Below are 26,579 nucleotides of genomic sequence, written 5' to 3' on the forward strand. Positions count from 1 at the left end.
ATGCATTCTTGACACCTAGCTGTCTTAGAAAGTAAGATAAATTGTTTCGATAATCCCCACTGCTGTTTAACTAAATCTTTAGAATGAGTAAGATAAGGAAGTTCATCAGGATATTTTAGTTCCTTGGTATACTAATGCAAATGTTTTGGTCTAGTGACAACTTCCCAGCACATAAATGCCCTCTTACATTTCCAAAAGGTTTATAGAAACATATGTAAAAATGGGGCTCAATCTGAATGTCATTCTGTTCCTAGTCTTGCATCTCTTGCCTGGAATGGAAAGTTCAATGATAAATTTGAGTGGCAATGGATACGACGGCATTGTTATTGCAATTAACCCTGGTGTACCAGAAGATGGAAAACTTATCCAAAGCATAAAGGTGAGTAAAGACATTTGATTATTCCTTTTTATTTTTCACTTTAACAGTTCAACTCATGTTGTCAGGTCAGGCAGATAGTTGTAGAGATGATGGTTGGCTCATGTTTACAACTTCAGGGGAACTGCAGTGCCTTGCAGTGGGGGAGATTGAAGATTCAGAACCCTGGTGGTAGGAATGAAGTGGATTTATACCCCTGTTGGCATGCAATTTTGTGAATCAATACTAAATCACAGATAATTTTAAAAAAACATACATACTGTTAGGTGATTATAACTTTGAAAAACTGCTTTGGCAGTATTCATCATGTCATATCATTATCACATTTGATAATAAGCATCCAAACCCTCAAGACTGTTATTTGTTCAGTTTCAGTATGTTTATGAGCCACCAGAGCACTGCTCATCTCTGGCATCTGAGGTGCCTAGAATACGACCTCTAGTCTCAAGAATGAGAGTTCTGTGTTCAACTCCCCTCCCACCACCCTACTCCTAAAGATTGGATAGAGACTGTAACTCCTGTTATGTGATGAGAGAATCTAAGTGACATACGTAGTCATACAATAAGTAGCAAAACTCAACCCTGAAGCCAAGAAACCTACATGATTTATATTCATTACTGTTTTATAAAACCTTGAATTTTTGTGAACCCACTACATATAATAAAACAAAACAAAAAAGTCAGTTACATTGTTTTGTCTATTTTTTTATTTAATTTATTTATAAAATAAAAAACAGAAAATATCAACACAACTATAAGATAAGAAGGGTGGAATTCCACACATGTCCCACCACCAGAGTTCCATACCCCATCCTATTCTTTGTCTCTCTGGAAGTATGGGGTGCAGAAAGTGGAAGGTCTGGCTTCTATAATTGCTTCTCCACTGGACATGGGTGTCGGCGGATCGATCCATACTTCCAGCCTGTTTCTATCTTTCCCTAGTGGGGCAGGGCTCTGGGGAGATGAGGTTCCAGGGTACATTGGTGTGGTCGTCTGCCCAGGGAAATCAGGTTGGCATCATGGTAGCACCTGGAACCTGGTGTCTGAAAATGCCTTAAGATATAAAGAAGGATAAATTGTTTAATAATCTGGAACCTAAAGGCAAGAATATGGCAGATGAGATTTGAGGTTTCCATTTTGGAAAAAGTTAGTAGGTCTATTTTAAGTATATTCCAAGAGGCCCATGACTTTACTAATTTTTGCCTGAGTGCAACAGCTAACATGCAGGTGAGCTAAAGATATTATCTGAGGAATGGCATCAGGGTTGGAAATAGGACTCAAAAGCTGGGAAGAGAGTAGGGAAGAGAGTAGCTCCCAAATCTGGGAAAAGTGTGTAAATACCATTACCTGTAAACCCCATCGATTTGATCTGGAGCCTATATTCACTACAGAAGCCTGTGTAACCTCTGCATCCCTTTTAGCCTGAGCTCACATTCTGTGGTCTGTTTTTTCTATTTTAAAGTATAATAAACTCCTAACCAGATTATAAGCACCTTTGCTAAATTAAAAAAGCACCTTGCCAGCAGGTTTCTCTGTCTTAGTCATCTGAATAGATTTACTCAGCACACTTTACACTCTGCTCTAATACATGATGCTGAGTGACTGTAGATAAGGGTCAGTAAAAATCAATAAATATGTGCTGAGTCTCTAATATATGAACATGATCATTTTACCAACTGGGAGAGATCTAAAGTTAAACCTATTTTCAATTAGTTTGGCAAAATAGTTGGAGAAAAAGACATTCCAGGGGCTGGGCAGTGACACGCCAAGTTAAGCGCACATAATACTAAGCACAAGGATATACGTACACCGACCTGGGACTGAACTCCGGCTCCCTGCCTGCAGGGGATCACTTCACAAACAGTGAAGCAGATCTGCAGGTGTCTTTCTCTTCCTCTCTCTGTATCTCTTCCCCTCTCATTTTCTCTCCACTAGAAGTTGAGGTTCCGTAGTGGTGACACCGAGCACCGAGAAGCAAAAGGGTGGTGGGAATTGTGTGGAGTTGTACCCCTCCTACCCTATGGTTTTGTTCATTTATCCTTTCTTAAATAAAAAATAAATTTAAATAAATAAATAAAATAATAAAAATTTTAAAAAAAGAAAGAAAAGAAGACATTCCATTTGCTTCTTCTAGATTGTATACGATTGTATGCGTGTTTCATTCAAAAATTATTACAAAGTATTTTTAATTTTGTCAGAAAATGGTGACTGAAGCTTCTACATACCTGTTCCATGCCAGCAAACGAAGAGTTTACTTCAGAAATGTAAAAATTTTAATTCCAATGACATGGAAGTCAAGATCTGAGTACTTAATGCCAAAGCATGAATCATATGAACAGGTAGGATATTTTAGCAAGTTCTTAAACTGCGGCTTTGTTCCTGGTTTTTTATTTATTTATTTATTTAAGAAAGGATTAATTAACAAACTATAGGGTAGGAGGGGTACAACTCCACACAATTCCCACCACTCAATCTCCATATCCCACCCCCTCCCCTGATAGCTTTCCCATTCTCTATCCCTCTGGGAGCATGGACCCAGGGTCATTGTGGGTTGCAGAAGGTAGAAGGTCTGGCTTCTGTAATTGCTTCCCCGCTGAACATGGGCGTTGACTGGTCAGTCCATACTCCCAGTCTGCCTCTCTCTTTCCCTAGTAGGGTGGGTCTCTGGGGAAGCTGACCTCCAGGACACATTGGTGGGGTCTTCAATCCAGGGAAGCCTGGCCAGCATCCTGATGGCATCTGGAACCTGGTGATTGAAAAGAGAGTTAACATACAAAGCCAAACAAATTGTTGAGCAATCATGGACCCAAAGCTTAGAATAGTGGAGAGGACGTGTTAGGGAGGTACTCACTGCAAACTCTAGTGTACTTCTGCTTTCAGGTATATATGTTGCAGTAGTTTATGGATACGTGTGAACATATGCTCTCTCTCATAGAAACTGGTGTATATCTAGGTTTTGGGACTTTGTTAGAAAGTGAACCACCTGAGATGAGATTAGAGTATACTATGAAAGGAAAGGTCTCACCCGAGTAATGAAGCTGAAGGGTTGTCATTCCACACGTGAAGTCTCTGGACACAGTCTGAGGTGAAGCATGTTGAGGTGGCAATCGTTGCATTGGTTAGGTTGTGATCGGCGGATGCAATATTATTTGATATGGATTGGGAGAGGCATGAGGGAAAGTGGGCCCTATCCAAGGGTTCCAGGACTGGGGGAAGTAGGGGCTCTATAGTGGAGATGTGAGGTTCCTGCTGTCTTAGGGTTCAAAAAGACAATGGATAGTTAATGTTATCATCACATTATTTGGTAACTGGGTTAACTTTGAAAAGTCCTTTTGTTATGGTTTGCTGTACAGTACACAGTATCTTGTATATAGCTGTGCTATTGGATGCTTCTGATCTACTTGATCTAGGCTTTTGAGAGAGTCCGCATATCAAATACACAGCCTATATATTAAAAAGATTCAGTTTGTGTTTTGAAAAACTTTGAGACATACAACTGATTTTCCCCCTCTCATATTAATTAACTAGTGATTTATATGACTACATTTTACTAGGAGTGTACATAAACACCATTCCCACCACCAAAAGACTGTGACCCATCCCTCCCACCCACTCCCACCCCCCACTGGCCCAGGAAGCTGCATGTCTACCCCTCACCACACGGTTTTTACTTTGATGCCCTACTGTTTTTTTTTTTTAACAAATACTTTAAATAGTATTAATCACACAACTCTAATTTAGGCTGAAAATCCCTTCTTTATAATTTTTTAACTTTATTTTATTTGACATGACAGAGAATAATTGAGAAGGGATGGGGAGAAGGAGAGATAGGTACCTGAAGCTCTGCTTCACCACTTGTGAAGCTTTTCCCCTGCAGTTGGGGATCAGGGGCTTGAACCCAGGTCCTTGTGTATGGTAACATGTGCACCACTGCTCAGCCCTGACTGAAGATTCCTTATGTCTAAAATCATTTGTTTCTATTGCTCTTGGAATCCAGTTTGGTTTGTTTGTGCTGCCTTTTTAGGCGGATGTCATAGTTGCTAATCCTTATGCAAAATATGGAGATGACCCCTATACTCTTCAATACGGACAATGTGGAGACAAAGGACAATATATACATTTTACCCCAAATTTCTTATTGGATAATAATGAACTTGTGTATGGACCCCGAGGTAGGAATGACTATTCTGTATTTCTATTTTTATTTTCACTGGGGAAAAAAAATGTGACACTGTAATTAGTAGTATTTCTAAGAAGTTAAGGAGGAAAAATTAGGTATCAGCTACTATTTGTGTTTGGAAATACTAGTTATGTTCAATCTAATTATAACTCTTTCTGGGTATGTGTCTCATTTATTAACACTCAAATATTTTAACTCTTGGAATCTAATCAAAGGTATCAATTTCTAGACTTCCTTCGCTTAATTGTGTTAGAGATATAGAGCAGGCAGAGTTATGGAAACGGTATTAAAAGGCTATAAATTTAAATTTACAAGTGACATTCCTTCACAGGCCGAGTATTTGTCCATGAGTGGGCCCATCTTCGCTGGGGAGTATTTGAAGAGTACAATACGGACCAGCCATTCTATCTTTCCCAAAAGGGAGTTATTGAACCAACAAGGTAAACAACTCTGTGACAGTGACTTTGTACTTTTCAGGAGTCTGTCTCACCGTGTATGTATATATTCAACAACCTCCAGGGAAACTCACCTTGGAATTAAGAACAACCAGGAACTGGAAATCAGTTCAGTATTAGCTGGGGTACACACTAAAATATGCTATCCTTAAAGGAGAAAGGAGGGCGCCAGGCGGTAGTGCAGCAGGTTAAGCGCACGTGGTGCAAAGCACAAGAACAGGAATAAAGATCCTGGTTCGAGCCCGCAGTTCCCCACCTGCAGGGGAGTCGCTTCACAAGCGGTGAAGTAGGTCTGCAGGTGTCTATCTTTCTCCCCCCCGTCTTCCCCTCCTCTCTCCATTTCTCTCTGTCCTATCTAACAACGACGACATCAATAACAACAATAATAACTACAACAATAAAACAAGGGCAGCAAAAAGGAATAATAAAAAAAAATTTTTTTAAAGGAGAAAGGAAAAGGCGATAGCCTGAACTTTAAGCTATATGAGAATCATAGTTCATGTTCCTGCCTAAACTTTTATTTTGTTTGAGCTCTAATTTTTAAGGTGAGTCTACTATGGCAAAATCAATTAAACTGTGGGGTAGCGGTTATCCTGCACCCCTTTGGGTTCTTTAAGGCTAGACAAACAATCTAACAAGCATAAAGTGATTCAGTGCGTTAACAAATGAATCTCCTGTACACATATGGAGACCTATGAATTGTGAGAAATCTCACAAATATGATTTTAGGCATCAGTCTAAAAACTTTTCATGTGCAGGGCATTTTGGAAAGAAGAAAGGTGAGGTCAGTTAAAGTGACATAAGCTCTGACTTTTCTACATAGTTAAGAAAGGTCTGTAAAACAAGCTGTGTCAGGTCAGGTCATGGCTTGGCTTCTACTCCCAGTGTTCTCGAGAAGTTGGGCTCAAACAGTTAAGAGTTGAAGGAGGGGGTCGGGCAGTTGCACAGCGGTTAAGCACACATGGAGCAAAGTGCAGGGATGGGTGTAAGGATCCCTGTTCGAGTCACTGGTTCCCCACCTGCAGGGGGCTCACTTTACAAGCAGTGAAGCAGATCTGCAGGTGTCTGTCTTTCTCTCCCCCTCTCTGTCTCCCTTCCTCTCTCGATTTCTCTCTGTCCTATCCAACAACAGCAATGACTACAGTAATAATAACGACAACAACAAGGGCAACAAAATGGGAAAAATAGCCTCCTAGAGCAGTGGATTCATAGTGCAGGAACTGAACCCCAGCAAGAACCCTGTAGGGAAAAAAAAAAGAGTCAAGGCAGTGTTTCAACCTTCCCACAGCCCAAGATCTCCCCAGAAGCTTTTACTTCACAGCTGATCGACACTTTGCCTTCAAGAGTCTTTTCTCTGTAATCAACCCATTTGCCAAAGACATTTGGGAAGAGAGAAAATGACAGATGTTGGCTCCCTACAATATATTTTACTTTTCATTCATCCTTGAATTGAAAGGGGGACATTTTTCACAAGAAGGGGCATTATGGAGACAGCATTATGGTTATGCAAAAAGTCTTTCATGCCTGAGGATCCTAAGTACCAGGTTTAATTTGTGTGTGTGTGTGTGTGTGTGTGTGTGTGTCCAGGGTTATTTCTGGGGCTTGGTGCCTGCATTACGAATCCACTGCTCCTGGAGGCTATTTTCCCCCTTTTGTCGCCCTTGTTATCATTGTTGTTGTTGTTATTATTGCTTGTTGTTGGATAGGACAGAGAGAAATCAAGAGAGGAGGGGAGGACAGAGAGAAATCAAGAGAGGGGGAGAGAAAGACAGACACCTGCTGATCTGCTTCACGGCCTGTGAAGTGGCCCCCCTGCAGGTGGGGGGGGTGGCTCTAATCCAGGTCGTTGCTCGGGTCCTTGCTTGGGTCCTTGTGCTTTGTGCCACATGCGCTTAACCCGCTGCTCTACTGTCTGGACCCCAAGTTCAATTATTTACATCACCATAAACCAGAGCTGAGCACTGATTGCTCTGGTGTCTCTGTCTCTCTGTCTGTACCCTTCTGTCATTAGAATAATAATAAAATAATATTTCAGAAGGATAAGGTCATACATTATTTTTTAAATTACTTTATTTCTATAAAAAAATAGAGAGAAAGGTGAGAGAGGGAGGGAGAGAGAGAGAGAGAATTGATCTATACTCTCTTGCATATAGTAGTGCTGATGATTGAACATGGGGACTCTGAGGCCTCAGGCACATAAGCCTGCATGACCACTGTGTTATTTCCTGTGGGGATGAGTTTTAAAAATATATAATTCTAGGGGCCAGGCAGTGGTGCTCCTAGTTAAGCACTCACAGTATAGTGTGCAAGGGCCTGAGTTCAAGCCTCTTATCCCCACCTGCAGGGGGAAGGTTTCACGAGTGGTGAAGCAAGGCTTCAGGTGTCTCTCTCTCTCCCTCCCTATCTCCCCTTCCCTTTTGAAGTTCTCTCTGTCTCTCTCTATCCAATAAAAAATTAATAAATATTTTTAAAGCAAATATATATAATTCTAGGTAGATTTAGGTCTTATTTAAGATCAGATGAAATATGCAAATATTTCAGTTAAATTGTCAAACACATGTATTTAAGAATAATAAAAAAATGTAGTAGCAAATAACTCTGGGGTTAAAGAAAAAAAACACACGTACTAGAGGGATAACAGAAAAGTTCTTCAGGGCCAGGCAGCGGTGCATCTCATTAGTGCACACATGACAGTGCACAAGGACCCAGGTTCAAGCCCCCACTCCCCACCTGCAGGGGGAAAGCTTCACAGGTGATGAAGCAGGGCTGCAGGTGTCTCTCTCTCTCTTTCTCTCTCTCTCTCTCTCTCTGTCTTTCTCACTCTCTCTCTCCCTATCTTGCCCTCCCCTCTCAATTTCTCTGCCTCTATCAAATAAATAAATACAATACTTAAGAAGAAAACAAAAGAAAAATTCCTCTCCATTCTCCACTGTGTAATTTCCTCTCACTGTGTAATTTTCCTTTCTGTGTTGCCCAGAATCTCTCACACAGACTGGGCTCCCAGCTCAAGACACTAATTCCTCTCATCTCATTGCACAGCCTCCCAGGAGCACTTCTACTTTCCAAGCAATGTGTGTTTATTCTCCAGGACTCAGTCTGTGTTTCTCCCCTAAGTGTCTTTCTTATCCCTCTATTTAGCATTACGCAGCACTGAGAATATTCCCAAAGCGAAAACCATGGGTTTCTCTCACACTATGGAGTCGTTCTGTACATTTATTTACCACACAAAGACGTCCTTGGAAACTGGTATTTTTAAATCTCCTAGCCTTAACCATAGTAAACAACAACTAAACAAATTTTGAATAAAGTCATGAATATTTTTGTATGAGACATAAGAAAATCAGTAAAAACAAGTATGTAAAATGATATTTATTGATCTCCTCCTGTGCGATAGCCACTTTGAGGTTATATAAATTTAACTTTCAGGATTAATTTAAAGTTGATCTTGGAAGATCTGACCCACTGTCTCTTTTAATTTTTGCAACAAAAACTTACTATTAAAGTGAATTAATGTTATGAGGTTAACACTAACACAGAGTGGGAATAAATCCTGCATATTAGTAAGGATCCTTGAGAATTGTGTTTATTTTTTTTATTGCCACTGGAGTTATTACTGGAATTCAGTGCCTACATTCCTATATTCCACATTCCACTCTGCCAAATTTGACAAATATCTTAATTATCATAAAAACAAAATGTTTTGAATGTGCAACCATTTCCTTTCTTTTTTTTTCTGCAGTTTAGTTCAGTGACTTGCAAAATGTAGATTGCAAAATACCACTAACAGCAAACTGTGTATAATTGCTTATATGTGCCATGTACATAGGATAGATATGTCTATGTGTATGTATATGTATATGTCTAGTTAGCAACATGTGGGTACCCCACACATAAATTTTAGAGGCTCTTAAGTGAGGAATTACTGCTAATAAATAAGAACTGGCATCATTGTTCTTGTTGCAATAGAAGGTGCCAGGAGTCAGGCGGTAGTGCAGCGGGTTAAGCACACGTGACGAGAAGCACAAGGACCGGCATAAGGATCCTGGTTCGAGCCCCCAGCTCCCCACCTGCAGGGGAGTCGCTTCACAGGTGATGAAGCAGGTCTGCAGGTGTCTATCTTTCTCTCCCCCTCTATGTCTTCCCCTCCTCTCTCAATTTCTCTCTGTCCTATCCGACAACGACGACATCAATAACAACAGCAATAACAACTATAACAATAAAACAAGGGCAACAAAAAGGAATGAATAAATAAATATAAAAAATATTTAAAAAGAAGAAATAGAAGGTGCCATGCACAGAACCCCTGTGCCACCACACTAGAGGAAGCTTCAGTGCTGTAGTGTCTTTTTCTCTCTCCCACTGTAGCTCTGTCTCTGCCTCTCTTTCTGCCTGAAAAAACTCAGGAGCAGCGAAAAACCTGTTCATAACAGGCAGACAGGAGCAATCGAAGGTAAATAAATATGTGCCTATTTCTGTCAAAAAGAAATATCTGGTACATAGCTGATGCCAATTCTCCAGGAGAGAAAGATATCGAGAGTTAGTCTTTTTTATTATTTGTTCTACTTCTCACAAATAAAAGTAATTTAATTCTTTCAACACAGATGTTCAACTGGTATTACTGGTACTAAAGCTGTCAACAAATGCCAGGGAGGCAGCTGTGTAATAAAGCCATGCAAACGTGACTCACACACAGGGCTGTATGAAGCAAAATGTATCTTCATCCCAGATAAATCCCAGACTGCAAAGGAATCCATAATGTTTATGCAAAGTCTTGATTCTGTAAGTACCTTCTTTTTTTTTTTTTTAGTGTCACAAAGAATTTTCCCTTAGATGAAGCAGAATAATTAGGAAAACTGGATTTTCTATTATAACATTACATATAACAGAAATAAGGAACATTACTCAGGCACTAATATTCACTTTCCCCAGTCTGCAGCAGGGCACATCTGGAAATTATTAACCTGTTTTTGTTCAGAACGTTTCATGTCTCCTTGGATTCACTTCATAAATTCTTATATGCTACCCTTCATTTTATCTTTGTGGATTTGTGTCTAGAACTGAGTTTTACTTACAACTGTATCTTCCAAGTGTTAGTTATATTTCTTCTCCAAATAATTTATTTTATAGTTTTTGAAAATACTGTATTCTCAGAAGCTATTGCAAAGTGTTGTGATAGTGATATTGTGTTGAGACCTCTACAGAAAAGACAAGAAAAAATATTCACACTGGGTAATAATTAAACCAGTTAAATTTTAAAATCTAACCAATTGAAAATGACAACACAATAATTCAAATCCCAAAGCTATGTTTGAGCCAATATATGTAATTTAACTATATAAAGCTCAGTGAGGGGCCAAGTGGTGGCACACCTGGTTAAGTGCACATGCTACAATGTGCAAGGACCCAGGTTCAAGCCCCCAGCCCTCACGTACAGGGGGAAAGCTTTGCAAGTGGTGAAGCAGTGTTGTAGGTGTCTCTCTTACTCTTTCCCTCTCTATCACCCCATTCCCTCTCGATTTCTGTCTGTCTCTATCCAATAAACAAATAAACATAATCATTGTTTAATCTTTGTTTTAAAAAAAAGATAGTATTACACCAAAGTAAAAGACTCTGGGGTGGGGGAGGCAGGGTGTTCAGACCCTGGAACATGGTGGAGGTTGAATTCTTATGTGGAAAACTGGGAAATGTTATGCATGTACAAGCTATTGTATTTTACTGTCAATTGTAAACCAAATAAAGAAATTAAAAAAAAAAAGATGATTAAAGCTCAGTGAATAAGGAAAGGTACCTCGGAGTTAAACTTGCCATCAAAAACTAGTTAATGACTTTTAAACCTTTCCCTTGAGGGCAAAGTGTTATTTTGAGATTTAGTTCTCTTGTCTTTTAAATGAGAATTATAATACCCATTTTACAGTGTCTGTGTAGGCCAGTTCTTTTTTCATTTGGTTTAGCCGAGACCCATCTGAAAATCTCTGGCATAGTCTAAGAACAAAGACGAGTTCATTGTGGGACAGGACAGGAATGCATATTGAGCCAGTAAGAGACAGGAAATGTGCCTGAAACAAGAAATTGGTCTTTACAAAAGCAAGAGTAATTGGGTTTTATTTTAGTTTCAAAATGGAAGTGTCATCAGTTTACTCCTCTCAGGACAGTATGGATGAAATGAAATGAGGTGAAAGACATCGAAAAGAAACCTGAGGGCCCAAAGTAGAAGCAGTGGCTGTGGTACAGGGAAGAGGGAGCAAATTTAAGAGGAATTTATCTGTGGAAGATATGTATGACAGCCAGATGCGTATTCGGAAAGGAAAGCTGTACTCAGCAGTTAATGTGATACCACCTTCTGATTTTTTTTTTTGCAGGTGACTGAGTTTTGTACAAAAAATACACATAACACAGAAGCTCCAACCCTACAAAATAAAATGTGTAATCGCAAAAGCACATGGGATATAATCATGAAATCTGAAGATTTTCAGAATACATCTCCCATGACAGGAACAAATCTACCACCTTCTCCTACCTTTTCATTGCTCAAATCCAAACAGCGTGTAGTCTGCCTGGTGCTTGATAAATCTGGAAGCATGAGTTCCGTAAGTGTTGTTTTCGACGGGTTAGGTTGTTTTCGCAGGGCTGGCTTCACGGGCGGGTAACAGACGACCAGGGACTCATGGTTGGGTTGTACGCAGTATCTCTTTATTCATGCAGGACGCAGCACAATCTAAGACGAGCTAAGCTAAACTCAAGGTACAGTAAAACTCACAATGCTGTCTTTATATATACTTGCCAAGTAGGGTGGAAACAGGATGTGACATAGAGAGGGTGGAGAGAAAAGTGACTGGTAAAAATCAGAGTGTGACAACGAGGGGGCAGATTAGGCGAGAATCCTATCACTGAACTACAAATGCCCTGGAGGGAGGGTGGAACTTGTTAACAGTAAATAGAATGAAGTGGTTATGTAAATAGAATAGTGTTAAGCAGGGGGGATTTAAACCAAATGAAACAGAAAGGGTCTCACGTATACCAACATGTAAGTGATTTATTTGTTGGTTCTCTTAATCATTTAAGTTAATAGAAACAAAATGGTGGGGGTGGGGCACCTAGTTGAGTGCACATGGTACAAAAATGCACAAGGAACTGGGTTCAAGCCCCTGGTCCGCGCACCTGAAGGGGGAAAGGCTTGAGAGTGGTGAAGCAGGGCTATAGGTCTCTCTGTCTCTCTCCCTCACTATCTCCTCCTGCCCTCTTGATTTCTGGCTGTCTCTATCCTAAAGATAATTTTTAAAAATTAAAGAGAGAAAAAAGAAACAAAATGGCGGCTAGAGACAGTTCACTGAGTTGTCACATACACACCTCAGTTTGAACCCTAGAATTAAGCCCAGCACCACACAGAGGCGCTGCACCAATGTAGGAAGCTCTAGTGCTGTATGATCGTTCTTCTCTCTCTCTCTTCGCCTCTCTGAAGGAAAACCCTGAAAGGTGAGATGACATGTGTATGGCATCCAGTTCCATAAAAGAAAGAAATGTGATTTACATTTAGGTTTAGGAGTTATTCTACTAAGTTAATTAATTGTTCTAATTAAGTTTAGTACAGTGATTTTATACGAGTACTACAAGATAACACAACAAAATAAAAATAAGTGTAATACTGAACTTATGAGATTATGGATACTGTTCATTGACTTTTAGTTCTAACAGAGCAGAAATAACATAAATGTAAAAAGTGAGAACCATCAATAACTCCATCATTGGGGAGCCAGATGAAGCTCAGTTATTAAAATCTATGTTGGAATGAACATCTACATACACTTTTTTACATTTTTTTAATTTTTATTTTGTCTGTTTATTAGTGATTTAATAATGATTTATAGATTATTAGATAGCAGGGTACAGTTCCATACAACTCCCACCACCAGAGTTCTGTGTCCCATCCCCTCCACTGGAAGCTTCCCTATTCTATATCCCTCTGGGAGTATGGACCAAAATTCTTTTTGGGGTTCAGAAGGTAGGAGTTCAGTAATTGCTTCTCTGCTGGCAATTCATGGGTATTGCCAGGTCAATCTATACCCCCAGTCTGTTTCTATCTTTCCCTAGTGGGGCAGGGATCTGGAGAGTTGAGACTTCGGGACTCATTGATGAAGGTGTCTGCCCAGTGAAGTCAGGATGGCATCATAGTAGCATCTGCAACTTGGTGTTCTGAAAGGCAGTAAGATATAAAGCAGGAAAAAAGGTTTAATAAACAGAAATCCAAAAGTAGGAATAGGGCAGATGAAATTAGAAGTCTTCGTGTGGAAAGAAGCTAGAAAGTCTATTTTTGGGTATGTTCCATTGTGAGAGGGAAAGGTGGAATAGGGAGAGAGAAAGACACCTGTGGTATTGCTTCACTATTCGTAAAACATTCCCCTGCAGATGGGGACTGGGGACTTGAACCTGGGTCTTTGCAGTTGGTAAACTGTGTGCTCAATCAGGTAAACCACCAACGAACATCACTTTTTAAATTAGTTATTTTTTCATGATAACTTACTGGATAAATAACTGTTAAGTCAAAAGGCAGAAATCATTAAGGCTTTCCCAAAAGTAATGTGACTGATTTTTTTTTTCAAAATCATCTTAAATTTTTTATAACATAAAGAAGTTATGTAATACAATGTTGGCTATTATCATGATCTCTTGAAAAACTATCTTTCACCAGTCTGTCAAGAATTAAGAAGACTCAGGAATATTTAAAACTATTTTTTTTTCCTTACAGGAAAACCGTCTCTTTCGGATGAATCAAGCAGCAGAACTGTTCTTGATTCAAATTATTGAAAAAGGTTCCTTGGCTGCAATGGTCACATTTGACAGTGATGCCAAAATCCAAAATTATCTTACAAAAATAGCTGATGGCAATGATTACCAAAATATTACTGCAAACCTGCCTCAAATAGCTGATGGGGGAACCTCAATTTGCAGTGGACTCAAAGCAGGATTCCAGGTGAAGTGAGAAATGTTTTCCTTTGTATTGTTTGTCATTTCTGTTTATTTTTACTAGAGTACTGCTCAGCTCTTGTTTATGGCAGTGCTGGGGACTGAACCCGGGAGCTCAAGTCTCCATACAAAAGTCACTTGCATACCCATTAAGCTGCTTCCCAGCCCTCCACTGGTTTTAATTTGGTCTAACTCTCTTGAACAGTGATCACAGCACTCATAGGTCCATTAGTTAAATAATTCTTTTTTAAGTCTCCTACTCTCAAACTATTGAAAGCTGGAACCTCTCTGAATATGGTAATTTCACCACTACACTCCTCAGATGTTTACTGGGTTGCATCCAGGCGTGGTTAAATGAGAGAAGAAAAATTCAAGGTGCACATAGCCATCGTGATTTTATTGAGAAGTCTCCCATTTCTGTACAACTCTCAGAGTCTGAATTTTTATAAGCAGAAAGAAATACTGATTAAGGGTACTGTGGAAAAGAGAGGTTTAATGACTCCATCCCAACTTCTTTGGGCAGATGGCCTCACCAATGTGTCCTGGACCCTCACATCTCCAGAGCTCTGGTCCACTAGGGAGAGGTAGAAACAGGTTGGGGTATGGATCAGCTTGTCAACACCCATGCTCAGCGGAGAAGCAATTACAAGTTAGAACTCCTACCTTCTGCTCCCCCAAAACAACCTTGATCTAGACTCCCAGCAGGGAAGAAGTGACAGGATGAAGATAAGAGGACTCTAAACTCCAGCTCCATAAGCACCCAGGGAGCAAGAGAAAGAAAAAGAGGGACAGATGGAGGTAGTTATGATGTTATACCTAAGTGGTTTGGAGAGGAAGAGAGGATTGAATCAGAAAAGAAAGGGGCAACTATGTATAAATGTGGACCTCATGCTTGAGAGTCTAAAGTTTTATCTGGACCACTTGTTGGTAAACTTGAGTGAAAGACTGTAAAGCATTATTAACACCCTGTCTTTGAAAAACAAATGGCAATTACACATTAGTTTTATCTCCAGAACTCAGCCTGAATCAACATACGAAACTAAGATTTTCTTTTGCCTTCTCTCATACACAGGCTTAATAACAAACAGGGAGGTTAATCTTACTTTAAATTTCTTTAGCTATACTCTTTTGTAATCTGTAGGCTTGTTTTCCACTATCAGGCAATCACTCACGATAACCAGAGAACTTTTGGATCTGAGATCATATTACTGACAGATGGGGAAGATAGTCAAATCAGCTCATGCTTTGAGGAGGTAAAACAGAGTGGTGCTATCATCCACACCATTGCTCTGGGACCTTCTGCTGCAAGAGAACTGGAGACACTATCAAACATGACAGGTAAGCCTTTGGGACACAGTATGAATACAAAATACATTTTTATTCTCTCCCATTCTGAGATTTCATTCTTTCCTCTTAACACTATAAAAATGCTCAAAAACATCCTATCCTAAACATGAACCTTTGTTCCTTACTTCCCCCTTGTTCTCTGGATGACTATCTTTCTTTTCCCCCAGGCCTCTTCTCACCATTTCTACCTACATTAAGTTTAGCTACTATCGTGGCCAGGTGGTGGCACACCTGGTTGAAAGCACATGTTACAGTTCACAAGGACCTGGTTTAGAGCTCCAGGTCCCCACCTGCAGAAGGAAAGCTTCACAAGTGGTGAAGCAGGGCTGCAGGTGTCTCTCTATCTCCTTCTCGCTCTGTCTCCCCCTTCCTCTCAATTTCTGGCTGTCTCTATCAAATAAATAAAGATAAAAAATTAAATAAAAAATAAGTTTATCTACTATCATTCAACATTTGATATTTTCATTCATTTATCACTACTTTTTACCAATATCTCCAAATAAAATTTTGTCCATAGTTAATGACTTCCTCAACCACAATTCCAAAATTCTTACTTGATCTGTCATACTCAGTCCTACAAGAAAGATGCAGATAATTCTAAATTATAGATGAAGAAGTGGAGACAGGAAAGAAAAGGTACAATTTGCCCAAGGTTTTAGAATACTCATCACCAATTAGTGCTCTCTGCAAGCCATTCCTTCTTCTTTTTTTTTTTTTTTTGTTATCTTATCTTTGAGAGAGAAAAAGAGAAACACCTGAAGCTTCATCCCTTATGAAGCTCCTACTCCCACCCACCTCCACCTCTGTCTCCCCACCCCCATTCAGGATGTGGACTCAGGGCTTGAACTCAGACCTTGTGCATGGTAACATGTGCACCCACTTGGACTGCCACCAAGCCATTCTTTTTTTCAACACCTAAGCAATCTTTCTTTGTTAACTCCTGTATTATTTATTTTCTACACTTATTTTTAACATTATTCTAAACTATCATTTTATAAATTTTTGGTAACTCTTAACTGCAACTAGAAAATAAGCAACTGTTTTTTTAAATGTCTTAAATTCCTTTTTTTTCTTTTTCTTTTTTTTTTTTTTGCCTCCAGTGTTATTGCCGGGGCTTGGTGCCTACACCACTAATCACTGCTCCTGGAGACCATTTTTTCCCCCTTTTGTTGCCCTTGTTTTATCATTGTTATGGTTATTATTATTGTTGTGGCTGTTGCTGTCGTTGGATAGGACAGAGAGAAATCGAGAGAGGAGGGGAGACAGAGAAGGGGAAAGAAAGATAGACACACCTGTAGACCTGCTTCACCGCCTCTGAAGCGACTCCCCTGCAGGTGAGGAGCCGGGGCTCGAACAGGGATCCTTACACCGGGTCCTTGCACTTTGCGCCACATGCGTTTAACCCGCTGCGCTACCGCCCGACTCCCATAAATTTCCTTTTTATTGCGTTGTGTTTAGACCAGCTTTGCCAATATGGTAGCCACTTCTAGCTAAAGACTGGTTAGTATAAAAACAATACTGGGGCCAGGCAGTGGTGCACCCAGTTAAGCACTTATCTGTGCAAATATCCAACTTCTAGACTCTAGCCCTCACCTCCAGGGAGAAAGCTTCATGAGCAGTAAAGCAGCCTAATGGGTCTCTCTCTCTCTCTCTCTCCTCCCTTGTCCCTCTTCCAATCTTTCTGTCCTGTCAAATAAAAATAAAGGGGGAGGGGAAGGGAAAATGGCTGCTGGGAATGGATTCATTGTGCCACCGCCAAGCTCCAGCAATAACCCTGGTGGCAATAACAAAAATAAAATAAAATCATAAAAATTAAAACAGTCATATTTGCTCAGCTCTTTTTTTCATTCTAATAGTCTCCGTTAGTTTCGAGTTACATGTGAAAAAGTTCCAATGGTTCTGGGAAATGTATTTTTCTAAGTTTAAAAGTAAATGTTGAAGTCTAGTGATATGTACACAATGACAAATACCATTTTTCTAACTTCAATCATGTTATAAACATCAATAAAATTTCAATTTAGGAGGACTTCGTTTTTATGCTCATAAAGATGTAAGTGGTCTTATTGATGCTTTCAGTAGAATCTCATCTAGAAGTGGTGACATGACTCAACAGGCTATACAGGTCAGTAGATGAGAAAATTTCTCTCTTTTTTTTCATATCTATAATAAACTCCAGTACCCAAAGTTACCACTTCTTTCTCTGGTAATTCTTTTGCCTGAAAATATTCTAATGGGATAGGAGAAACATAATCTTACTGAATTTACTTTTCTGTGATACTCAACAGCTACTTTTTTCTTTTGTTTCTTCTGTTCCTTATAGTTATCTATTTATTGAATAATTCTTCAAAGGAATTCTTAAATATTTTAATTGAAGGTAGTTTGAGAGTTGGTATAATGGATAAAGCAATGGGCTCTTGAGCATGACATCCCAAGTTCGATCCCTGGCAGCACATGTACCAGACTGATGTCTGGTTCTTTCTTTCTCGCCTCCTATCTTTCTCATTAATAAATAACAAAATATTTAAAACATATATTTTAATTGAAGTGTTTAAAATGCATTTATAATGATTCTCACAGCCTGGGAGGTGGCAGGGTAAATAAAATATTGGACTGAGGCATCCAAGTTCTATCCATGGGATCACATATAGTAGAGTTATGCTCTGGTTTTCTCCCCCCCTTTCCTCCCTGCTTCTCATAAATACATAAATCCTATAAAAGAAATAAAGTCTGTGAACACTGAAATTTTATTAGCTATTATAACAACTGATTTTATGGCTTATTATGTTGATTTATATTACAGTTAGAAAGTAAAGCCTTAAATATTGAAGGAAAAAAGTGGATGAATGGTTCAGTGCTTGTGGATAGTACAATCGGAAACGACACTTTCTTTGTTGTCACGTGGACAACTCAAAAGCCAGAAATTCTCCTCCAAGATCCAAAAGGAAAAATATACAAAGTTTCAGATTTTGAAAAGGACAAACTAAATATTCAGTCTGCCCGTCTTCGAATACCCGGTACTGCAGAGGTAAGAGTATTATTGATAAAGTATATATACTTTATCAATTTTGTGGGAGGAAATATGGAAATATGCTGTCAAATATAGAATGCTGACAGATAATCTGTCAGAAAATAAAACAAAATGGAATGATCAGTAACTCATATTTACTATCTAGTAGTTCATAAATCATGTATTAAGAATAATTCCTATAATTCTGCTTAAATTTATTATTTTTATTTTTTTTATATTTATTTGTTCATTTTTCCCTTTTGTTGCCCTTGTTCTTTAACATTGTTGTGGTTATTGATGTCGTTGTTGTTGGATAGGACAGAGAGAAATGGAGAGAGGAGGGGAAGACAGAGAAGGGTAGAGAAAGACAGACTCCTGCAGACCTGCTTCACTGCCTGTGAAGTGACTCCCCTGCAGGTGGGGAGCCGGGGGCTCAAACCCTTATGCTGGTCCTTGCGCTTTGCGCCTCCTGCGCTTAACCCGCTGCGCCACCACCGGACTCCCTCTGCTTAAATTTCTAAATGATTTTATATTCCACACAAGGAATGGGAAAATATTTCAGATGTTCTCAAGTAGATAACTTTCGATCTTCAGACAGGTACTTGGACTTACAGCCTTCTAAATAAACATGCCGACTCACAGTTGCTAATGGTGACAATGACCACAAGAGCCAGAAATCCATCCACTCTCCCAGTAATTGCAACAGCTCACATGAGTCGAAATACAGCACTATACCCTAGCCCAATGATTGTTTATGCACGAGTCAGTCAAGGGTTTCTGCCCGTCTTGGGAGTCAATGTAACAGCCATTATAGAAAGTGAAGACGGACATCAAGTAATACTGGAGCTCTGGGACAACGGTGCAGGTAACAAGAAGTTGCATCAACTTCCACTGAAATTAACTTGATAGCAAAGTCACATAACTTAGGAGGCCAGGGCTGGGGAGACAGCATAGTGGTTATGCAAAGGACTGTCATGCCTGAGCCTCCAAAATACCAGGTTCAATCCCCAGAACTACCATAAACCAGAGCTGAATGGCGTTCTGGTTGCTGTCGGTGTGTATCTTTCTCTGTGTGTCTCTATCATTAAAAATAAATAATTTTTAAATATTGATTTTTAAAAAAAGGGAAAAAGGAAGCCAGTGTTCCATATATATGTATATGTGTATGTGTATGTATATGTATATATGTCCTATTTTAGGGCTGGGGAGAAAGCAAACTTTTCATGCCAGAGGGTCCAAAACAGTCACACTTTAGGAAAATTCAATCTAAATTGTATACTATTAAAACTTTTTCACAGGCCAGGAAATAGTTGCCTTACCATATGCAAAGCCTGGAATGCAAGTTCCAGCCCCACACAGGAGCACCACCACACTAGAGTAGCTCCTCAGATGGTGAGGCACTGTTGTGACACTGTCATTCTATCTGTCCACCTGCCCATCTCTATAAGAAGCTGAAAGAGCACTGGAATTTAACTGAACATGTGCAAAATCCTTATGGCAAAAAAAAAAAAGTTTTTTACTCACTATCTTCATTAGACATAGACATGAAAACATTTATCTTCTTTAAATTTTATGAACAACTTATCCCCTGGAATAGAACAGGGTTTTCCTCTATTTTTTTTAGTGTCAGAGTTTGCACAAGCGTTCCCCAGTTTATTTATATTGTACTTAACTCTATTAATCTTTTTATGAGTCAATCATAGCTAAAAATCAACTGAAAACATCATAAATTAGACTAATTTATATTATCATTTTATTAGGGACTTTACAGTGGTTTATACATGGGTACAGTTTCTCTTGTCCTTGTGATAGAGGCCTGCAAAACATTCTCACTATCAACTTTAAAAAAAAAAGTAGTGTTTATTAATTAAAGACAGAGAACCAGAATATCACTCTGGTATATATAGTGTCAGTCCCAAATTCAATCCCCAGCATCACGTGAATGAGACTTTTTCAGATCATGGATTAGCAAGTGACCAAGCAGAAAATGAAAGCCTGATGCTAAGATTCATGTACTTAGAATACGCTGCTATATACACTGTCTCTCAAAATGGCCATGTTGACCAGTGCTCATAAATAGGATACTCGTTTTTCTTTCTGTTGTTTGACTAATTTTAAATTTCAATACCAAGGCGCTGACACTGTCAAGAATGATGGCATCTATTCAAGATACTTTACAGATTACCATGGAAATGGCAGATACAGTCTAAAAGTATATGCCCAGGCAAGAAAAAATACAGCTAGGCTAAGCTTAAGACAACAGAACAGAGCTCTGTATGTACCAGGGTATGTTGAAAATGGTAAGTGACATTAAAATGAAAATGTATTATTTATTTAAATAAATTACATGTGGCAAGGATTAAAAATTAAAATGCACTGTGGAGAACTTAGGTCCATAGCTATGTAATCAGCTGTTTCAATATAATGTCTGTAGAAATAGCCTCAGACTTTGCTTCCATATGTTTTGTTCACATTCCCCTCAATTCTTTTTTTTTTTTTAATTTCTTTATTGGGGAATTAACGGCTTAGAGTTGACAGTAAAATACAATAGTTTGTACATGCGTAACATTTCCACATAACAATACAATCCCCACTAGTTCCTCCTCTGCCATCATGTTCCAGGATCTGAACCTTTCCCCCCACCCTGCAGTTTTTTACTTTGGTACAATACACCAAACCCCTCAATTCTTTTCACTTACATAGAAAAAAATTATTCAGCATTTTCTCCGTGGCAAGCACTATGATAGATAGTGGAGCTACTAAAATAAATAAAGTATCATCCTTGTCCTCAAGGAATATACAATCAAATCATAAAAACACATTAAACTGTAGTTTTAATTTCTACTCATCAATTTTAATACAATATTTTGACAATTCTAGCTCCAATCAACTTACAAATGATACCAAACAGCAAGTTTTTTTTTATGCGTGATTTAACAATGATCTACAAGATTGTAGGTTAAGAGAGGTACAATTCCCTCCACCAGAGCTCTGTATCCCATCCCCTCCATAGGAAGTTCCCCTATTCTTTATCCCTCTGGGAGTAGGGACCAAGATTCTTTATGAGGTGCAGAAGGTGGAAGGTCTGGCTTCAGTTATTGCTTCTCCACTGGACAGAGACATTGGCAGGTGGATCCATACCCCCAGCCTGTTTCTATCTTTCCCTAGTGGGGTAGGGCTCTGGAAAGGTAAGGTTCTGGGGACACATTGGTAAGGTCATCTGCCCAGGAAGGTCAGGATGGCATCACAGTAGCATCTGCAACTTGGTGGTTGAAAGGCAGTAAGATACAAAGCAGGTCAAATAAACAGCAGGGAGTTTTGGGTTTTTTTTTCCTACTAAGAACTATTATACTGCCAATGTCTGTGATCAACAGCTGCAAAATGTGATTACAAGGATAGACGTTTCAGTACAAAATGCATTTCAATTCACTGAAAGTAATATGAAATTATTTTTGAATAGGTAAGATTATAATGAACCCACCCAGGCCTGAAGTCCAAGATGACATGGTAGCTGAAGTACAAGACTTCAGCAGACTAACCTCTGGAGGTTCGTTCACTGTATCCGAAGCTCCTGCTGTTACCCCCGCTGATGTGTTCCCACCGGGTAAAATTGAAGACCTTGAAGCTACATTTAAAGGAGATCACATTCAAATGTCATGGACAGCCCCTGGCAATGTTCTGGATAAAGGAAAAGGTAAGCTTGACATAAAATTTTAAAATCTACTATAAGCAGTTCCACTGGCCTTCATTTCCTGAGACTTCTCTAATGACCTTTTTTGTAAATAACACTCATGGACTTCACGCTATAAGTCATTATCCACCTATTTTCAGACGTGAGAACTGGAACTCCAGGGGATGATAATTAGCTCACCCAAGTTTTCTTTACTTAATAATATATATATTTAATTTTCATTAGTGATATAATATTGATTTACAAAATTATAAGATAACAAGGATATCAATTCCACACTTTTCCCACCACCAGAGTTCTGTGTCCCCACCCCCTTCATTGGAAACTGCATTAATTCCCCCAAGATCATAGATATAGGTTGACTATTATTTCTTTTTTTTAAGAGAGATTTCCATTACAATTTCAAATATCACACAATCAATAGGTTATGAGATACTCATAGACAGTTAGTTAGTTAGTTAACACTAACTAATTACATTCTGTAAAATTTAACAGCCATCAGTGTGGGATTCTGTGAAGTGAGAAAGTCCTTAGCACAGTGCTGGTACATGGATGGACTTATGATTATTAGTAGTTCTTATTCTCTCCTACAGTCAACGGTAAATCCAATAGTTTGTGCATGCGTAACATTTCTCAGTTTTCCGCATAACAATACAATACCCACTATGTCCTCTGCCATCCTGGTCAACTATTATTTCTATAACTATCTATATTTATTTATATATTTGCCCTTTTTTTTTTTACTATGATCCTGCCTTCTCTTCCTAAGTCCTACGTATTACTTCTGAGTACCCCCCACCCCCATCCTGATGGAATTGGAATTTAAAATAAATAAATAAACAAATAAATAAATATTTTGTCATACTGAGGGCCGGGCGGTAGCACAGCAGGTTAAGCGCACATGGCGCAAAGTGCAAGGACCGGCATAAGGATCTGGGTTCCAGCCCCCAGCTCCCCACCTGCAAGTGTGGGGGTCGCTTCACAAGCTATGAAGCAGGTCTACAGGTGTTTATCTTTTGCTCCCCCTCTGTCCTCGAGGCTCTCCTCTCTCGACTTCTCTCTGTTCTATCCAATAACAACAAGGGCAACAAAATGGGAAAAAAATGGCCTCCAGGAGTAGTAGATTCATAGTGCAGCCACCAGACCCCAGAAATAACCCAAAAAACAAGACTTTTTTTTTCATACCTTAATCTTTAAACATATACTAGGACAAAAACTTTCAAAAATACTAATGCAAGGCAGGGGGGTAGATAGCATAATGGTTATGCAAAGAGACTCTCATGCCTGAGGCGCCAAAGTCTCAGGTTCAATCCCCCACATCACCATAAACCAGAGCTGAGCAGTGCTCTGGTTAAAAAATAAATAAAAATAATTAAAAATCCAATACAAGGTGGCTAGGCAGCACTGCACGTGCTGAGAGCACAAGTTACCATGTGCAAGGACCTAGGTTCATGCCTCTAGTTCCCACCTACAAGTGGAAACTTTATGGACAGTGAAGCAGTGCTGCAAGTCTCTCTCCCTCCCCCTCTCTCTCCCTCTCCCTTTCTCTCTCTCTCTCTCTCTCTCTACCTCCTCTTCCTCTCAATTTCTCTCCATCCTACCAAATAAAACAAATATTTTGAAATACCAATATTTCCACTGAAAAAGCCACAGCTTAAATTAACTGACCAAAAAAATAGTTATAAATTCAATTCTGGGGGGGGTCAGTCGGTAGCACAGCGGGTTAAGCATGCATGGCACAAAGTGTCAAGCACAAGGACCAACATAAGGATCCCAATTGGAGCCCCTGGCTCCTCACCTACAGGAGGGTCGCTTTACAGTCAGTGAAGCAGGTCTGCAGGTGTCTATCTTTCTCTCCTCCTCTCTGTCTTCCCCTCTTCTCTCAATTTCTCTCTGTGTTATCCAACAACAACAATATCAATGGCAACAATAACAATAACTATAACAAGGGCAACAATATGGGAAAAAATGGCCAGGAGCAGTAGATTTGTAGTGCAGGCACGGAGCCCCAGCAATAACTCTGGAGGCAAAAAAAAAAATCTGATAAATTAAGCCTTTGGGGGGGCCAGGTGGTGGCACACTTGGATAAGTCCATACCTTTACCTGCATAGGGAGCCAGGTTCATAAAAAAATAGTAGTAAATAATAACTCAAAGTGGGGCCAGGCAGTGGCGCATCACTTTAAGTGCACAAATTACAGTGCACAAGGACCCGCCCCCCTGCAGGGGGAAAACTTCATGAGTGGTGAAACAGGGCTGCAGGTGTCTGTCCGTCTCATTCTCTGTCTCCTCCTCCCCTCTCAGTTTCTCTCTGTCTCTATCCAATAATACATTTAAATAAATTTTAAAAAGAAAACAGAGGAAAGTACCTCATATTTTTTTTTTAAAAATCACAAAGTTGTTTGTGATACAAAGCTGAAATTTTTGTCATTTCATATAAAAATAAATAAAAGCTTTACTTGCAAAAAGGACTTTTAATGTCTTATTTCTCGTGCCATCTCAGAATGTGAGAACACATTTTATATGGCCGGCTGGTAGGCTTTAACTTTTCGGTCATTATTTCCCTTTCCTTTCCTTTCTTGGAGAAATAATGACTGTTCTAATAGCTAATAATTCAATATATATAGTAAATCCTAGACATTGTGCTAAGTACTTGATGCATTATCGCATATGTAATTCTCCACACTAGGGTAATAGTCCTTCAACAAATACATTTATTGACTGAATTAAATTACTTAAACTATTTTCAGAAAAGAAAACTAAAGGTGGGAGTCGGGCGGTAGCGCAGTGGGTTAAGCGCAGGTGGCACAAAGCGCAAGGACCGGCGTAAGGATCCCGGTTCAAGCCCCCGGCTCCCCACCTGCAGGGGAGTCGCTTCACAGGCAGTGAAGCAGGTCTGCAGGTGTCTGTCTTTCTCTCCTCCTCTCTGTCTTCTCCTCCTCTCTTCATTTCTCTCTGTCCTATCCAACAATGACATCAATAACAACAACAATAACAACAACAACAACAACAACAACAATTTAAAAAAAAGACTGAAAAAAAAGAAAGGAAACTAAAGGTTAAAAAAGCTTAAATAAGGGGCCAGGGAGTTGTACACAGGTCTGTGTTCACAGGTCACCATGCGCAAGGCTTGGGTCCCAGCTCCCGCTCCCCTTCTGCAGGACGGATTCTTTCTACTCTTTTTCTAGCCATTGTTTACATTTTAGCAGAGTTGAAAACTGAGATGTTCATGTAACTTTGATTCCTTATCTTTTTTTCCCTTTCTTGATTTTAGGTTACTTCATGATTAGCAACAAATTTGTGTGGCTAGAACTTTAACCATTTAAATAGTTTTGTTTAGAGTTAGTTTCATATTAGCTTTATAAGGCCTTTTTTGTTGAATAGCTCGTTGTAATATTATATAAGTTTCAGGTATGCATCATTGAAACTCGTATATGTATTAACTACAGTAAGTCAATACTAAATGTCTAATTCTACTTTCATGATACTTTAATGTAGTCCCATTTGTTTATTTTTTTGCTTTTGTTTTCCTTGACACTGTAGTTTAATCCAAACACTTCTCTAAGGCATATCACAGGGGCTGGACAATGACACACCAGGCAGAGCACATGCTACCATGCATAAGGACCCTGGTTCAACCCCTGGTCCCCACGTGTGAGAGGGGGAGCTCCATGAGAGGTTAAACAGTGCTGTGGGTCTCTCTCTCTCTCTCTCTCTCTCTCTCTCTCTCTCTCTCTCCTTTCTACCTGAAGTGTTATTGATGGGGCTCGGTGCCTGTGCTACCAATCCACTGGCCCCAGCAATAACCCTGGAAGCAAAAACAAAAACTATTCACATATTTGTTCTTAAAAAAAAATCTTAAAATAACTAGATAAATATACATCTAGAATTTCCACAACCAGAGCTTAGTGTGCCATTCAGATATGCACCTATATAGAAGGGGAATTTGCTAACCTCCAAGTATCTTAATGATTTTAATATTTCATGAAGTATTTATTTGTCTTGCAGCCAACAGTTACATTATAAGAATAAGTAAATACATCCAGGATCTCCAACAAGATTTTGACCATGCTGCTTTAGTAAATACTTCTGGTCTAATACCTAAGGAGGCTGGCTCAACAGAAAATTTTGGATTTAAACCAGAATCATCTAGAATAGAAAATGGCACCACATTCTATATTGCAATTCAAGCCATCCATGAAAGAAATCGCACCTCAGAAGTTTCTAACATTGCACAAGCAACCAAGCTTATTATTCCACCAGAACCCAGTGTCCCTGCCCTTGCTACAAGTATTTCTGCATTCAGTTCAATGATTTTTGAATTAGCTGTGATTTTTTTCTATACTTTAAACTAGAAATTGTACTAGAGCCGCAATTCAATGTTATACATACTTGGGAAACGTTTGTTTAGAAATTGACTATGCAGACTGTCTTCTATAACATACTATATGTTATTTAAAAGTGAATGTACAGAAGTTGTGAATTTCTCATTTTAAAAAAGTAGGAATCATATCAAGTAGACACTGGAATCATACAATTTTAGTTCCATAGTAATAAATTTTTA

General features: G+C 39.2%; 1 protein-coding gene and 1 long non-coding RNA gene across 2 annotated transcripts; one reads left to right on the forward strand and one right to left on the reverse strand.

Moving 5' to 3' along the window:
* Window positions 1–220: 220 nt before the first annotated feature.
* On the forward strand, window positions 221–26,531 carry LOC103119655 (calcium-activated chloride channel regulator 1-like). The gene is made up of 14 exons (XM_007529970.2): window positions 221–379; window positions 2,575–2,715; window positions 4,401–4,548; window positions 4,888–4,996; window positions 9,613–9,790; window positions 11,371–11,598; window positions 13,755–13,979; window positions 15,133–15,310; window positions 17,341–17,441; window positions 18,120–18,344; window positions 18,921–19,191; window positions 20,459–20,626; window positions 21,787–22,020; window positions 26,024–26,531. The coding sequence occupies exons 1-14, from the start codon at window positions 221–223 to the stop codon at window positions 26,368–26,370; spliced, it is 2,712 nt and encodes a 903-aa protein (XP_007530032.2). The 3' UTR covers window positions 26,371–26,531.
* Window positions 13,072–21,986, reverse strand: LOC132541257 (uncharacterized). The gene is made up of 2 exons (XR_009552424.1): window positions 21,866–21,986; window positions 13,072–13,201 (listed from the first exon to the last, which is right to left on the reverse strand). It is a non-coding gene; the product is annotated as an uncharacterized LOC132541257 (long non-coding RNA).
* Window positions 26,532–26,579: the final 48 nt, after the last annotated feature.

This window comes from Erinaceus europaeus, chromosome 11 (genome assembly GCF_950295315.1).
Source record: "Erinaceus europaeus chromosome 11, mEriEur2.1, whole genome shotgun sequence".
Lineage (NCBI taxonomy): Eukaryota > Metazoa > Chordata > Mammalia > Eulipotyphla > Erinaceidae > Erinaceus > Erinaceus europaeus.